Raw genomic sequence first — 15163 nt, 5'->3', positions numbered from 1 at the left:
TTGCTTCCACTCCTCCCACCCCTACTTTCTCCACTTCCGTGCTTGCCTGCTGGCCGCTCTGCACCACGTGGCTCCTGGCTGCATGGCCAGACCATGGGACTCAGCAGGAGTTGGCCTGGCCCTGAGGACTGGGGTGATTGCCCATGGCCCTCCCCTGACTCCCTGCCCTCCCCCTCCACCCCCATTCTTACCTGAATTTCCCTCTTCTGCGCAGGGTGGCATAAACAGCCCCATGGTCCCAGGCCAGAAACCCCTGCTAGGCAGGGGCTTCCGGTGGGGTGGGGCCGGGGCCCTGGCCTTGCTGTAGCAGCAGCCTGTTGTGGTTTCCCATGGGTCCTACTGCCATTTTCTCCTTTCATCTTTGACAGGTAGCCAGGGGCTGATTAAATATTTTCTAAATTTTTAGGGGCCCCGCAGGCCAGATAGAATAGCCTGGCAGGCCGAATCCGGCCCACAGGCTGTATTTTGTCCACCCCTGTCTTACAGGGCTCATCTGCTCTACAGGAACCTCCCATCTGAGCTCCTCACACCCACCTCTTGTCATGTGACAAATGCTCTCTTCCCACTCCTTACTTCCCACCATGGACGCCCTGTCCAGTGCCAGCATATGCAGGCAGAGTGCTTGCAGATGAGAATGGAGGGTGCACTGTGCCCATGAGGCATTAAAGAGCTCTTGGAGCTTTTCCCAAGCCTAATCAAACCATGTTAGTGCACCATAGTGCTCTTCTGAGCTCTGTGGAATCGCCTTTGCTCAGAGTCCAGCTTGAATCTGGCGTCCTGGTTCTGTTGCTAATGTGTGTGCATGTTATCTATGAACATAGCAGTGCTCGGAGAGGCTGATTACAGAAAGTTTGCCAGAATGACAGCCATTTGCAGTGAGCGCATTAATGAGCAAAAAGCTTTTCGTTTGCTGATTACATAGGACTGGAAGGGACTTCCTGGGTCACTGAGTCCCCTGCCCTGCTGTTGCAGGGAACCATGTGACATAATCCCCAGACAAGCTTGGATTGTTTGGAGGAATCTGTACATTGATGAATGGCATGTGCAAAGCTGTTTCAGCCTATAGAATGTTTCCGAACTGTTCCCAGTCACCAGTGCTGCAAGTGTCTGTGCAGTGAGATTGGGAGAATCAGAAGACGTTGTTTCCATTTCCTAAAATGAGGATTGCCAGGCCCTCAAAGAGTTTTTGAGCTGGTGGTCTGAACACTCCCACTTGCAAACACACTCCTATGCAAGTGTTCACAATGCTTTCCTTTTCCCCAGACATTCTGGAGAACAAAATGTTAGCAGCACAGTAAGTGAACAAGGAGGGTGCTGAGTCGGGGGCGGTGTTCTGTGGGCTGTCTGAGTTTGTGCAGATCCTCTGCAGCATTTGCCTACTGCCTTCGCATAGGACACTCCATTCTGGGAGTATGATTGCAAAGGTAAACAATGCAGCTGCTGAGAGGAGATCTCTGGTATTAGTGGTGCAGTTCTGCTGTTGAGATCCACAACCCTGTTCAGAAATCACATATGGGAAGCTCTGTCCCTTCTGCTCCCCATTTAATTCATTTTCACATTTTGCCTGATAAATTAGTTGGTCCAGAGAAGAGCAATAACAAAGCATCAACCTTCCTGATTCCCCTCTGTTCTTGCTCTGTAGCTGCTTGGAGAGCTGGGCCTGCTTAACCTGTGCAGGGAAGCTGGGGAAGGAGCTGACATGGAGTAGAGGGCTTGGTGTGACACCAAGTCAGCAGCAAGCAGGGGACTGCACTGAGAGTCTGTTAAAGGTGAGCAAAGGAAGCCAATTCCATATCTTAGTCTAACTCCAGCTCCCTGGCCTTTCCATGCCACAGTGTTCTACACCAGCGCAGAACCTGCTAGCTGAACCATTTGATCTGTGATCGTCACATGGCCACCATTAGCTGCTGGATTACCTGTGCCCATGTAACATAGGTTCTGCAGGCATTTCCCCACCCCTCAGCCACCACGTGTTGTTGTTGTGTTGACTGGGGCCCTGTGCAAGGCACTGTACAATAACAGAACAAAAAATGCTCCCTGCCTCACCGAGTTTATAGTTGAAGAACTGTATGACAGGGCAACAAGAGGATACAAACAGCCAGATGTATGACAGAAGTATGACAAGATAAAATTGGTCAGCATGATAGAAAGAGATTCTAGCGCACCAGCAGCCTCCACATTGTCATGTTTATGGTAGACATCATTGCAGAAAGATAACAAGGTAGCTTTGTGAATATTTACAGGGAGTTCTTCCCAGGTTAGAGGAGTAGCATAAGAGAACGATATTGGCAAATAAAATCACTGGGCAATAGGAGCTGACACCATGGCCTGCTCAGATGCAGGAGTTGAAGTCTCAGTACTGAAAGAAAGCCCTGGATAGAAGATGACACCCAAGATATGGGCCTTGGTGACAAGCAGGATAGCAGAGGTCTTCTTGACACCTAGACATCCATGAAATGACAGAGAGAAAGAGGCTGAGATTTTAGCTTGACCAGGAGGAGACGGGTCTGGAGTCAAGAGATGGATCTACTAGAGATCACTGTACAAATGGTGCTTTTTCCTTTTTCATTTAAATTCCAACTGTATCTGGGTGATAGTGATGCTGCAACTTCTCCTCTGTTCCTCATTGTGAGGAAATGCTTGTTCATGTTTGGGGTTACAGCTGACTTTCCTTTAGAGAAATAATTCTGGTTCCCTTCTGAAATTCACAGATTAAGGAGTTTTGGGGACAATTTTCAGAAGTGCCAAAGAAACTTAGAATCCTAAATCCCATTTCCAAAATGGATTTTCACTTAAAAACAACATCTCATTGATTTTAATGGGATTTAGGTTCTAACGACAATGAGATTTAGGATTCTAAGTTAGGTACTTTACATATCAATTTTACCCATTGGCCCCACAGTTAGTAAGGTAAGGCTATGGCTAATGTAGGTTCTTTCTAAACTCAGTTGGATGAAGGGTTTATGGATTATGATACCCAAAAATAGAGTTATTAGCCAAGGTGCAAAGCTGTGTCTTGTGAATTTTTTGCCACTTTGTAACAAAAAACCTTCAAAAAGTAGAACAAGGAAGTGGTTCAACAGAGTGGAACCTAGTTCCTGGTTCAGGGTGTGGTGGATTTAGCACTTGTCTACAAAGTAGTATTGTATTTGACCTAGGTGAGAGGAGCAGATGTGTCAGGGTTGGCAGCCCCAGAGTCCTTGGTAGGAAGCAGAGGCTGGCAGGAGAGATTGGTGGGCTGCATTGGTATAATGTTTGGCAGTTAGCAAAGGGAAAGGCCTGTTCAGTTCCTGTCCCTGCAGATTCAGGAGCCTTCCCTCCTATGCAAAGGGTTGCATTGTTCTTCTCAGTATCTCCTCCAGTGGGGATCCTGCATTTCCCTTTGTGCAGTTTCACACTATGCCCCTCATTTTACCCTCCTCACCCACCTAAAATAATTGTGCACCAGTCCCTCTGCTGACCGCCCCATCTGAGCTGTCAGTCAGCCAGGTGTGGCATTTCCAATGCACACATGGAGCTCAGTAAATGCTGCTAGCTTCACAGGATCAGCCAAAAAAAGAACAAATACTAAGTGTCCATGGGGATAGCAGAGTGGGCAACTGAAGCCCTCTGGGCAGACTATCACACTGACTTCCTCAGCACTGGGACAGTGTACAAAGACAGAGTCAGAGGTCAGTGTGCAGCTTTGCTCAAAGTTCCTTGGATTGCCCTTATAAGAGCTTCAGGCTTGTTCTTTCTTCTCAGCTACGAAAGTGGTCAGTGCACATATCAATGGGAGAATGCAGGCCTCTTACTACCTACTGTCCAGAACAGCCCAGGAGAAAGAATGCCCCAAATGGTGGGGAGAGGGAGGGAGTCTTGTTTATTTTATCACAAACTGAGACCTGAGTTTTGTCTTTATGTAAAGGGCTGAAACGAAAACTTCAGTGGGAGGCCCTGAGGCATAGGTTTGCGTTTGTATCCTCCTGCAGTGAAGGGGCGTGGCTGGAGTTCCCTGGTTCAGGCCCAGTCCTAGCTGTCATTAAAGGTAGCTGTTAAACTTGCTGGGGGTGGGACAGGGATTCCCCAGCCAGAGGGTTACCAAGCCTGTCCCAGACACAGTGTAGAGGTTGTAGAAGAAAGAGATGCACAGTATGGCTTCCAGACCCAGGGGTAAGGGATGGGCATGGGCTCAGGAGCCTCTAACTCTCAGTCCTGAGCATTCCTGCTCTGAAGTCTACTCTGTGTCAAATGAGCAGGAGGAGCCTAGGCCGGCTGCTTGTCCACACCACAGACCCTTCATATTTGGCATTATTTAGCCTCTTCAGGAGCTACCTCAGTAGAGAGACCACAAATAAAATGGGCCCTTGTGACAGCTTCCTCCCCAGCTGGGTGCTGAGATGGCGGGGGGAATGTGTTCCTGCACATGTGTATATGTGGTACATGTGCATATAGGTGTGTGCAGGAAGCTGCCATGAGCTCTTCTGTCCTATCTCGTCCTTGGGATACAGAAGCCTATATAGCCAAGGGCTCTCTCTCTGGCCTTCTCACCTAGGCTAGTTGTACATTGGCCTCTAGCCATTCTCTGAGGAAGGTGCCTGCTGGAGGTGTACCTTGAGGGGAGTGCTGGTAGGGATCCAGGAGCCAGACTGCTCAAAGTGGTGGATGGGCAATCCAGTGTAAGGTTAATGGGGTGTCTGAGCTGATCCTCAGTCTGCAGAGCTCTGAGTAGTCACCTTTGGGAACTGCACACTGCATCATCCCCCTGCTGTACTAGACTTGGGGCAAGGTAATGTCATCCCTTCGTGCTGTCTGTGCTTCATGTTTTTCTGTTTGCAGCTGCCTGGATGACTGGACAGGGTGCTAGGACTGCCTCCTGTGGTGCAGGAGCGGATGGCCTTCAGAGGCCGTGGATGTCAGACCAGTCATTGGCAGCAGGAGCACTGGGGTCACAGCCTCCCCAGCAGCTCCTCTTCTAGACAGGTGCTTCAGATGAGGGCGGAGAGCCTCACCAGGGAAGCGCTCCACACCTGTACAGAAAAGCCCCCTTGCTGTCAGTGGTGGTGCCTGTCCTTGCCTCTGAGCCTTTGCAGTACATCTTTCTCACCCTCTAGGGGCTGAGAAACACAGTCCAAAGGAGCAGAGCCCAGAGACAGCTTTGTCTTATGAGGATGCTGTGTAGCCTGTGGTCCATCAGGTGCCATGTGCAGCCAGGATAGAGGTCAGACACACCATGGGATGGCAGTGCCAGGGCAGTACAGGACAGGCAGTGTTCCCTTGGGAGCTGAAGGATTGGAAAGGAAAGAGGGAGTTTGGGCTGAGGCTGGGATGTGGGGCCCAGATGCAGCACAGAGGGACTCCCCATCTTACTATGCTGCTAAGAGGAGCCCCAGAAACCTCTTATACTAGGCCTTCTTATACTAGGCCTTGATCAGGCAACATGCACCTTGCACACATGGCCACATGTCCACTCAGATGCATGTAAACATGCATGTTCATGGAGCTGGGGGCCCTTTGCTCTCACTGGCTTCTGTGCCTAAGGGAGCATATTGCCTAGCAGCATCCAGCCCCTCCTAAGGCACTGGTCACAGGAATGGAGGAGTCCTGGGAGTGTGTGAATAGGTGCCAGTTCTGAATGCTGGCACTGACCTGGTGTGGCACAGAGTAGAGGTTGTGAGCTGGCTTGTAACTGATGATGGGCTCCTCGGGAGGATGAAACATGCTGGTTGGGAAGCATTGTCAAGATGACCAGTTTTTGGCAGGGAAGTTACTCTGTGGGACTGTGGCTAGACCATGTGTCTTAAAAATATCTCATTCCCTGTATTCTTATTCCCCTAACCTGAGCTACACAGTAACACAGGCCAGCAGCCAGAGCCTGCCCTGTAAGTGCAGAGTGTTTGCCCTTCATTCCAGGACACCTCCTCCAGGTTCTTAGAGATTCCCAGAGTTACAAAGACTCAGACTTGCTTGAAGTCAAAGGGCAGAGGAAGATGGGGCAGTTTCCTGGGTGTGAGGAGACCTGGGTCCAAGCCCAGTTCTGCTTTTGTGGCCTTGGGAATGTCCCTTTCCCCCAGTAAATGGAGAGAACAATAGTGGCCTCATCCTAGGCACCGTGCTGCTAGAGTTAGGGTTGCTGGTGATACAGGTAAGACCCTGTGCTGAAGCAGCACCTCAGCCTGGAGCACTGCAGAGAAGATGTGACATGTCCTGGTTTGTGATCAGCTCATTGCATAGCCATCCTGGCAGTGACGCCCTTGTAGCTGCTCTGAAAGAGGTGGCTTGGTTTGTTTATAGAAGCATTTCAAGGAGCAGATGAGGGCATCAATACTGAGAAATGGGTCCTCAGCTGGTGCCCAGCAGGGCAGCTTCACTGGCTGCAAGGGGACTGGCTTTGGTGGAGCTTTGCCAGTTTATATTGGCTGAGCATGAGGCCCTTGCCACCAGAGGACAGCCCCAGCTTCCCATAGGGTTTCATCGCAACTCTAGGAATGCTGGGCACAGAAATGTTGCCCAGGAAGGAAGAGCCCAAATCACATCCCTGCCATGCCAAAAGGAATGGCTGTGTGGGACAGAGAAAAAGAGACTGGAAAAACAAGCCTTCTCTCCATCCGCCTCCCCCCTCCTCCGCAAGCCAGTGCACAAGGGAAGGAAGAGGGAATGGGCCATGACAATGGGCTGTAGGGAGCTGACTCAAACAGCCAGTTCCTGGTCATTTCCTCTCCCTGTTGGGCTGGAGAAGGCTTGGGGGTGGGGTAGGCAGGAGCTGTTCACCCTTTGGTGTGTTTACAAGACAGGATCCACTGGGCAGCAAAAAGCAAGCTCTCCACAGCCTGTGACAGAGCAGAGCCCTTGGACAGCAGTGTTAACCTCCAGCAAAGGAGCCATTGCTGCTCCAGAGTGGTCTGGGAACATCCTCCTCCTGGCTGCTGCTGGCTGGGGTGAGCGGCACCGCATGGAAGCAGGGTTGACTCTGCAGGGAGTTCCACTGCACAGCGGGCACAGCCTGGGGCGATCTTCAGCACGGACTTTTCTGTCACACAGGCAGATATTCCAGTAGCCCCTCTTTGCCACTCTCACTGGCCGCAACACTTCGTCTGGAGCCGTGAGCTTCTGCCGTGTAGCCATGGACAGGTCGGAGTCTCTGCTCCTTTCCCGGCACAGGGGAGGTAAGGCAGACGGGAGTGTGTGCAGGCTCTGTTTTGAGGGGTGGAGGCAGCTGGCTGCTTTGTGGAATGCTAGAGATTTCCTAGGGCTGGGAGCAAGGTGATGATGGTGATATATCTTGGCACTAGCCATGAGCTCAGTGTTGTATGTGGCAAACAGAAGGGCATCTTGCTCCCCAGTGGATAATTGTGGCATTGGACCCTCCCCAAAGATTCTGGGCTAAACCCTGAAGCCTAAAGTGGGGCTTGCAGGGGAAACATGAGTATTACCTCTCTGTTGGGCACAGAGGCAGAGAGCCCACCCTCCCCCTCCCACCAGCAAGTCTTTGTATGGGGACCAGTTTCAAAGACCCCAACTTCATGCTGAGAGGAAGGGAAGAGGGCATCCAGGAGCAGGTATCCCTTGTCTCCTTTCCAGGGACACTTTGCATTATGTGACACTGGTTCTAATGGAGAATATCCATGTGTTTGTTCAGCAGCCCTTCAGGTGAGGGGGGTATTGGCACATGAAACCAGTCCCTTTCCACAAGAAGACTATTTATCAGTGTGCTAAGGACGGCAACCACTTCACCGACCGCTATAAGGCTGCTGGGCAGGCAGCGCAGTAAGGTCTTTTGTCTTCGACATTGCTTCATCTGAGTTCGTTAGAGGAGGCAGGCAAGGCCCAGGGCTGAGGTGTGGAGAGTGAGTGCCCTCTAGTTCTGTCTCTTACCATGGATCTTGCCCTGCAGTTCTGCCAAAATGCCTGACTGCTCCTGAAAGCCACTCTTCACTACTGCTGCAGCCTGGGCCAGCATGCCCAGCTGCTCTAAGCCTTGCTTGCCTTCCTCTCCCTGCAGGGTCCAGGTCCAGATTGGCCTTTATGCCAGAAGCATTCCAGAGTGCTAGGTGCCAACTGTTCTGGATATTGTGGTTGATCATCCAGTCTCCAGTGTAGGTCACTGCAGGATGCAGATGGGTCTGGGGTCTAGTCGACTGACACAGGAAGCAGGTTTCACCTGTGGTCTGATTTGGGATGTGGTAGGATTTGACTCCCATGCTGTGGGTGGGGGTGCCCATGCAGTGCAGGATCATGTGTAAGTAGTAATCTGTTCACCTAGTGCAGCTGCTGTGCTGTGGCTTTCGGATCATCGCATGGGTTGCCTGTTTATGCCCTGTACTGCATTGGCATGGGTGAATGGAGTTGGGCCCTCCAGATGTATTGTACTCTTGTGCTGGTGGAGCTGTCTTGGAGCAAGTACCTGTGCTCATCCTGGCTGTGCTTTGTCACTGTGGCACTCCAGGTCCATGTCACATTCCCCTGCTTCAGGCCAGGTTGAGAGAGGCAGGATTTTCCTTCTCCAAGTGCTTGCTATTGTTTCCTAGCCCTGTGGGATGTAATTCCTCTATTGGCATCTGAGACAGTGCCATGGAGCCTTGCAGGGAGATGACCTGGGGGAGCAAACTATTCCCTGACCCTGACCACTGGTTTTGGCAGCTTCCTATGACAAACTAACGTTTATGGGCTGGAACAGGAGTGCAGCCTGCCACCTTCATCATTTCCATTGTCATGTATCAGGGAGATACTGTGAAACTGCAATCAGGAGAATATACCCTGCAGTGTTTTAGATGAGCTGTAAACAGAGAGCCAGAGCTCTGAGCACCTCTGTAGATTTGGGGGCACATTTCATTGAAACAGTGCTGCCTCTGCCCCATATCACATCCTACCTCCCTGTGTTTTCCTTCCCAAGCATAGGCAGTAAGGTGTCTTCTTCCTTTCCTGTGCTGCTGTGGAAAATGGCTGTGCACTGAGGATGGCTGCTGCCCTTCCTCCTGGGGTAGCTGCATATCGGTGGCTGGGGCCACGCTTTGTTTCACATCCCTTTTGCAATACAAGGGGTCTTAAAAATCAGTGGATGACATTATTACAGCCACTGTGTGAGAAGCTAGGCATCCGCTGTCCTGGGTATGGAGGTACCTTTGTTGTGTCTGAGCTCATGTTGCAGGCCCTTTGTCCCCATGCATGGCCTCATTGCACTAGCTGGCAGCTTTCTTACATTGTACTGGGGCTGACAGGCACAAATGGCAAAAAGGTGCAAGGGGAAGCACCACTTTCCTGGGGGCTTCTGTTTAGCATCCAGGGGTTGATGCTCCCTCAGACGGCACCAGCCTGCATCTGCTGGGGTGAAAGTCAGGTGCTCTTACTGCCATAGCCCCTCTCTGTGGGGAGAACTCTGGCAGGAAGACACTGCATGGGTTGGGTCCCCTGATGGCTCCAGGGGAGCAGCTCCCACTTGATGTGGGGAGACTCTGGTGCCTACACTCTGCCAGCATGCCTCGGGTGACTGAGCACCTTCTAGGCAGAAGGAAAAGGAATTTAGCCTCTGCCAAGATGAGGAAAGCAGATGCTGGTGTGTTTGTGTTATGGAGGTCTAGGAACGTGTCTTGAGATCTCTCAAGACTGGGAACTGACTGGTTAAGTAGCTGAAAAGGACCTGGGTGTTACAGTGGACAGTAAGCTACATATGAACCAACAGTGTGCCCTTGTTGTGAAAAAAGCTAACAGCATACTAGGCTGCATTAGTAGGAGCATTGCCAGCAAATTGAGGGAAGTGATTATTCCCCTCTGTTCAGCTATATCCAGAATACGGTGTCCACTTTTGAGCCCTCCGCTATAGAAAGGATGTGGACAAATTGAAGCAAATCCAGCAGAGGGCAGTGAAAATGGTTAGAGGGCTGGGGAGTATGGCATGAAGAGAGGCTGAGGGAACTGGCCTATTTAGTCTGGAGAAGAGAAGACTGAGGGGGGATTAAATAACAGCTTTCAACTACCTGAAGGGTGGTTGTGAAGAGGATGGAGCTAGACTGTTCTCAGTGGTGACAGATACCAGAACAAGGAGTAGTGGTCTCAAGTTGCAGCAAGGGAAGTTTAGGTTGGATATTAAGAAAAACTTTCTTGTGAGGAGGTTAGTAAAGTACTGAAACAGGCTACCCAGAGCGGCTGTAGAGTCTCCATCCCTGGAGGTTTTTAAGACCCAGCTAGACAAAGCTTTGGCTGGGATGATCTAGTTGGGGATGGTCCTGCTTTGAGCAGGGGGTTGGACTAGATGACCTCCTGAGGTCCCTGCCAACCTTAATTTTCTGTGATTGTAACCCACATAATGAAGACCACTGAGCCACTAACCCATTTGGGCTGCAAGCCCATGACTGTCTCTGTGTCCCAGGCCAAGTCTTGTACTAGCAAAGACTCTAAGATGAGCTTGTTTTAATAATGGGGAATATGCATCCCTTATTGAATCCTCTGGGGGATGAGCCTTGGTCTCGAGCATGGCCAGCTCTCTGGCCAGTTTGAAACAGACATGATGGTTCATGCTTCATTTAGTAAGTGGGAAAACTGGCCTGCTGGCAGCACACAAAACACATCCTCCCTGTACCCTGGCTGTCCTTCCCATCTGTCTCCCACAGAAGATCTAACAATGGGGCTGTCTGCTGCTCCCTCCTCACCATTGTGCCTGCAGTTTCCTGTGCACAAACAAGCTTTAAAGTGCTCCTGCTGCCATTTTTCAATTCAGGGATGCTGATACACGACACTGGAATCTGATGGAGCAGTTTTTACCACGCTCCAGCACACTTGATTAATTGAGTCTGCTCTGACAAGCTGTAATTACAGTGCATTGGAACAGCCTCGCTGCAGATGTATAAATGCGTGTAATGGCTGTCTTTGCACCAGTTTCACTATAAATTGGTTTCTAAAGGAAGGAATCAAGTTGAGTAAAAGCTGCATGCTCCAGCTTTGAATTGCAAAGACCTTCAATGGACTGTACAGTCAGGCTGCAGTCACACCAAGGGTAGCAGTGATCTGCCTTAGCACATGCCTCGCATCTCCCTAGAGGCTGGGCCCAGGGCTTTAGCAGCCTGACCCATCTAAGAAGGTCTCATTGAGGTAATGATCAAAGCCAAAGGGGCAGCTGCTGCAATCTCAGGCTCTGTCCTGGCACTGACGGCCACAGAATTGTTATGTTTGGGCCTAAAGTTTTGGTTGTGGGTTTTTTTTAAGAAATTCCCTGGGGGTGGGGGAAGTTGCTGTGAAGTCCACTGTCATTAGTTAATGTATCTGCTTTGGCAGCACACATGGACCCATTTAAGATTAGGGTCCTGCTATATGGGGTTCTGTAAGTACTTTTGCAGGTGTATGTAGTCCCTGAGTTGAAGCTCTTAGACTGACATGACACTGACAGCTCTTCTCAATGACAGAGTCAGGGATTGGAACAGATTGGTGAGGACCCAGAAAAGGAAGGGGCAGTGGTCTGGTTGATTTCCAGAAAAAATGACATCCCCCAAAGATACAGCTGGGCTGTGATGTGACAACACCAGTGAGCACATGAACTAGACCCATTCCATGATCAGAACAGACTGTTACATGTCAAGTGTTGGTCTTGATGGCAGGTTACAGTTGTCCAGCAACTTGGAGGAGCTGCTTACCCTTTCAGAGAGAGTTTTGTTTAGGGATGTTGTATGGTCCCTAGTGCCCACTTAGTGAAGATCTGGTTGGCTAACATTGTGAGTCCTCTCATGCAATTGGTGAGGATGTGTGACCCTGCTTTGCTGCTCCCTCTGTACCCCATGGGCTTACTAGGTCTTGCTTGCTCTGACTTGCAGGCAGTGCTGACACTGATTTTTCCTGAGCTGTAGGCCTCAGGAAAAATTGAGCTGGACACATTGGAGCTCAGCATCTTTACTGGCAGGTAGGCAACCTGTGCCTCTGCCTCACTTGGCGCGAAGCATTTGGCAGAGAACTCTGTCAGTCATGCCAGGAGCTGCAGAGAGGTGTAAAGAGCAGAGCCATCCCTGCAGACAGGCTTTAGTCCAGATCAGAATCCCTCTCCCTCAAAAAATCTGGGTTTTGTCAGCAGATTGCAGGCCTCCCACCTCAACTCTGAGTTGAGGCTGTACCCCATATAGCTGTAGAAAAACTCTGAGCTCTACTGCCTATGGCCCTGGGAAGACATTTCTCTTTCACGTCCCCTGCTAGATTGCATTCCAAATGCTGCAAAGCAGCAAGCTATTTGTTGATAGCAACTTAATTTTCCAAACCATCCCTCAAGGAGTCCAACTGCAGGAGAACAATGGGATGTGCCTTTTTATTGTGTGCATAAAAGCCTGACAAAGTGGGTTTTTAGAAGGAGAAATATTGGATGTGTCCAGCCTTGTCTTCCCTGTTTTTGCTTGGGAAAAACTATGGGATGAGTCATCTCAGCCCTTTGCAGGATAGGGGTGTTAGAATCTTTTCAGCTTGTCTCCCTCAGTAGTCAGTGCTCACTCCTCTATGGTTTTCTTTCCCTGCTTATTCAGTCATACACTGTCTTCACAGCAAGGACCTAATTTCTTTAATGTAAGAGTCAACTTTAAAGAAATGCTGAAATCTTGAAAGAAAAGGGAAGGGCACAAATCTGTTACTTTTAAACACATCTGTGTCTGGAGAGGATCGAGGGGATCTGTGGTTTGTTTTGGCTTTCCTTTCCAGTGTGTGGCAGCAATGGATAGTTGACTAGGGTGCAGGATTTTATAACAATCTTAAGGACAATGCAGTGGGAGTTTCCTGTCTATGCAGCCCTCTGTCATGGTCTGTGATGAGCTCATTCAGAACTATTGTAGGCAGGGCCTGTTAATATGCTGTGTACCGCTCTGTCCTGTCCTGTCCTGTCCTGTCCTGTCCAGTGGTGCCCTCTGAGCTTTGTACCTGGCCGGGCTCCGGCTGGGCTTGTGACAGAACCAGGCCACATTCTTGTAGCACTTGGACATAACCTGCCAGCTCTGCAGTAGTGTAAAATTGATTGATGACTGTGGTATTAGTTGGGGCCATGCTGAGGGCACAGCCACAGTCGGCATGCTGGTTCTACCCTGCACAGCAACAGTACAAGATATGCTGGGCCTGAGTCTAGGCTCACTCAGATACAGGTTTACAGGCTGACACCCCAGCTAAGGCAAATTGGAGTCAGTGCACTGGCTTTGAGGGACCTGGACTGATGTGCCCCAGTTCAGGATCTAACTTTCTTATCTCCACACCTAAATAAGTCAGCTGTGTCATTTTAATGAACTAAACTCGCTCTGCATACAAACAGCATCAACAAGAATAAAACAAGAAACTACAAAAGGCTAATACAGGATGGTGTTCCCAAACTGCATCCAGCCCACTCTGTGCCTTGCTCAGCCTTCCCACCAGCTCCAACTGCCATTGTTTCCAGCTGCTAAGTGCCTTGTACTTGGCACCCACAATGTTCCTTTTTAAAGGTGCAGTAAGCAGATGCATAGCCCAGAATGGTCTAAACAGCACAGTCCAGGGGCACAGTGCTGCCCTATCCTTGTAGCAGGCCGGAGGCTGCATCCCTTTCACCATGTATAAATGTAGACTATGTGCCCACAGGGTGGTTTCCTCATAATGTAGGAGGGCAACAGTAAGCTCCTACCTGGAAGCATCAGGGTTATGGTTTGGGGTGGTTTGACTCTTACAAAGATCGATAGACATGTGAAAGAGGCCTTCCAGGCCACCCCTTCCTGTTCTGAGGCAGGGTCAAGTAAACTGAGATTATCTATGACATCAGGACAGAAGACATCTGCCCTTAAAATCCACCAGTGAAGGAGATGCCATGACTACACTAGGCATCGCATTCCATTGTTCCATATGCTTGGAAAGATTTCCTAATATTGAGAAGTTTAAATCTGTTTTGCTGAAAATTAAGCCAGTTTCTTCTTGCCATATCCGCAGTGCTTATGGTGGATTGATCACTGTCATCTTATAATAGCCTTTTACAAATTGGAAGACTGTCATGACCCCCTTGTTAGACTTCTCCTGTGTAGACTAAACAAACCAAATTCCTTCAATCTTTCCTCCCAGGTCATGTTCTTATCATTCTTGTTGCTCTTTTCTGGACTTTCTCCAATTTTATCCTCATCTTTTGTGAAGTATGATGCTTAGAGCTGGACATATAGTACTCCATCAGAGACTTCACAAGTGCTGAAGAAAGTAAAATAATTACCTCTTGCATTTTACATACAGCCTCCTGTTCTATCCCAGAATTAGATTTGAAGTGTTTTACAGTAACATCACAGCGCCTCTTATTGAGTTAGTGCTCCATTATAAGCCCCAGATACTTTTCTGACTTGCTGCTATCTAATAGTATTCCCTGTTTTGTAATTGTGCATTTAACTTCTTCCAAAGAGTAGCATCTTGGTTTTGTCTTAATTGAACTTCATCTCCCTGGTTGCAAACCCTCTAGTTCTTCGAAGTGCATACAATCCCTGCCATATTGGAGTTAAGCTTAGATTTTACAAGTGTACTGTATACCATTGTCCAAGTCATTAATGAAAATATCGACTAGAACTGGGCCCTTGTATGATCCAACCTGAAATGCCATCCCCTGGTAAAATGGTCATTAGTAGGGGCTGAGCCTCAACTTAAAATTTTGTGGGTTTTAAAGCTGGTGTTTTGCTTTGAACTGGTCTGTTAGGGTGAGGGAAATGCCCAATACGGACAGAACCTCCAGTTCCTAAAGCAAGTAGGAACCAAGGTGCTTATCTGCATACCAGCCTCAAGAGCACCAGTTGAGCTCATGAGCTGTTTTCTGCCATCATGGTGCATTATCATAGTTTCATAGTTTCTAGGGTCGGAAGGGACCTGAGCAGATCATCTAGCCTGACCCCCTGCCATGGCAGGAAAGAGTACTGGGGTCAAACGACCCCAGCAAGGTGTTCATCTAACCTCCTCTTAAAACCCCCCAGGGTAGGAGCCTGCACCACCTCTCTTGAAAGTTGGTTCCAGACCCTAAAGTTGGTTCCGTGACCGTGAAATAGCGCCTCCTGATGTCTAACCTAAACCTACCCTCTGCCAGCTTGTGACCATTATTCCTGGTCACTCCTGGCAGTGCTCGGGGGAACAGTGACTCCCCCAATGCCTGCTGATCCCCCCTGACTAGTTTATAACAGGCCACAAGATCCCCCCTCAGCCTTCTCTTGTGGAGGCTGAACAGGTTCAGGTCCCATAG

At 49.5% G+C, this 15163-nt stretch overlaps 1 protein-coding gene across 3 annotated transcripts in view; it reads left to right on the top strand.

Moving 5' to 3' along the window:
* Positions 1 to 1636: 1636 nt before the first annotated feature.
* Positions 1637 to 15163, top strand: part of NHSL2 (NHS like 2) — a 92923-nt gene continuing 79396 nt past the window's right edge. Inside the window, exon 1 of one of the 3 annotated variants that reach the window (XM_019521163.1) lies at positions 1637 to 1769. Coding sequence is in view for 2 of the 3 variants with exons in the window: in XM_019521161.1 (XP_019376706.1) it covers positions 7103 to 7145 (43 nt within the window). In the remaining variant the exon portion in view is untranslated. Of the gene's footprint in view, positions 1770 to 6748; positions 7146 to 15163 lie in introns of those variants that run through there. The other 2 variants (XM_019521161.1, XM_019521162.1) reach the window with 2 other exon arrangements.

The sequence above is a fragment of the Gavialis gangeticus genome, unplaced genomic scaffold (genome assembly GCF_001723915.1).
Source record: "Gavialis gangeticus isolate Ggan-Ray unplaced genomic scaffold, GavGan_comp1, whole genome shotgun sequence".
Classification (NCBI taxonomy): domain Eukaryota; kingdom Metazoa; phylum Chordata; order Crocodylia; family Gavialidae; genus Gavialis; species Gavialis gangeticus.
Note: the sequence above shows the minus strand (reverse complement) of the source record. Positions and strands in the feature narration are given on the sequence as shown.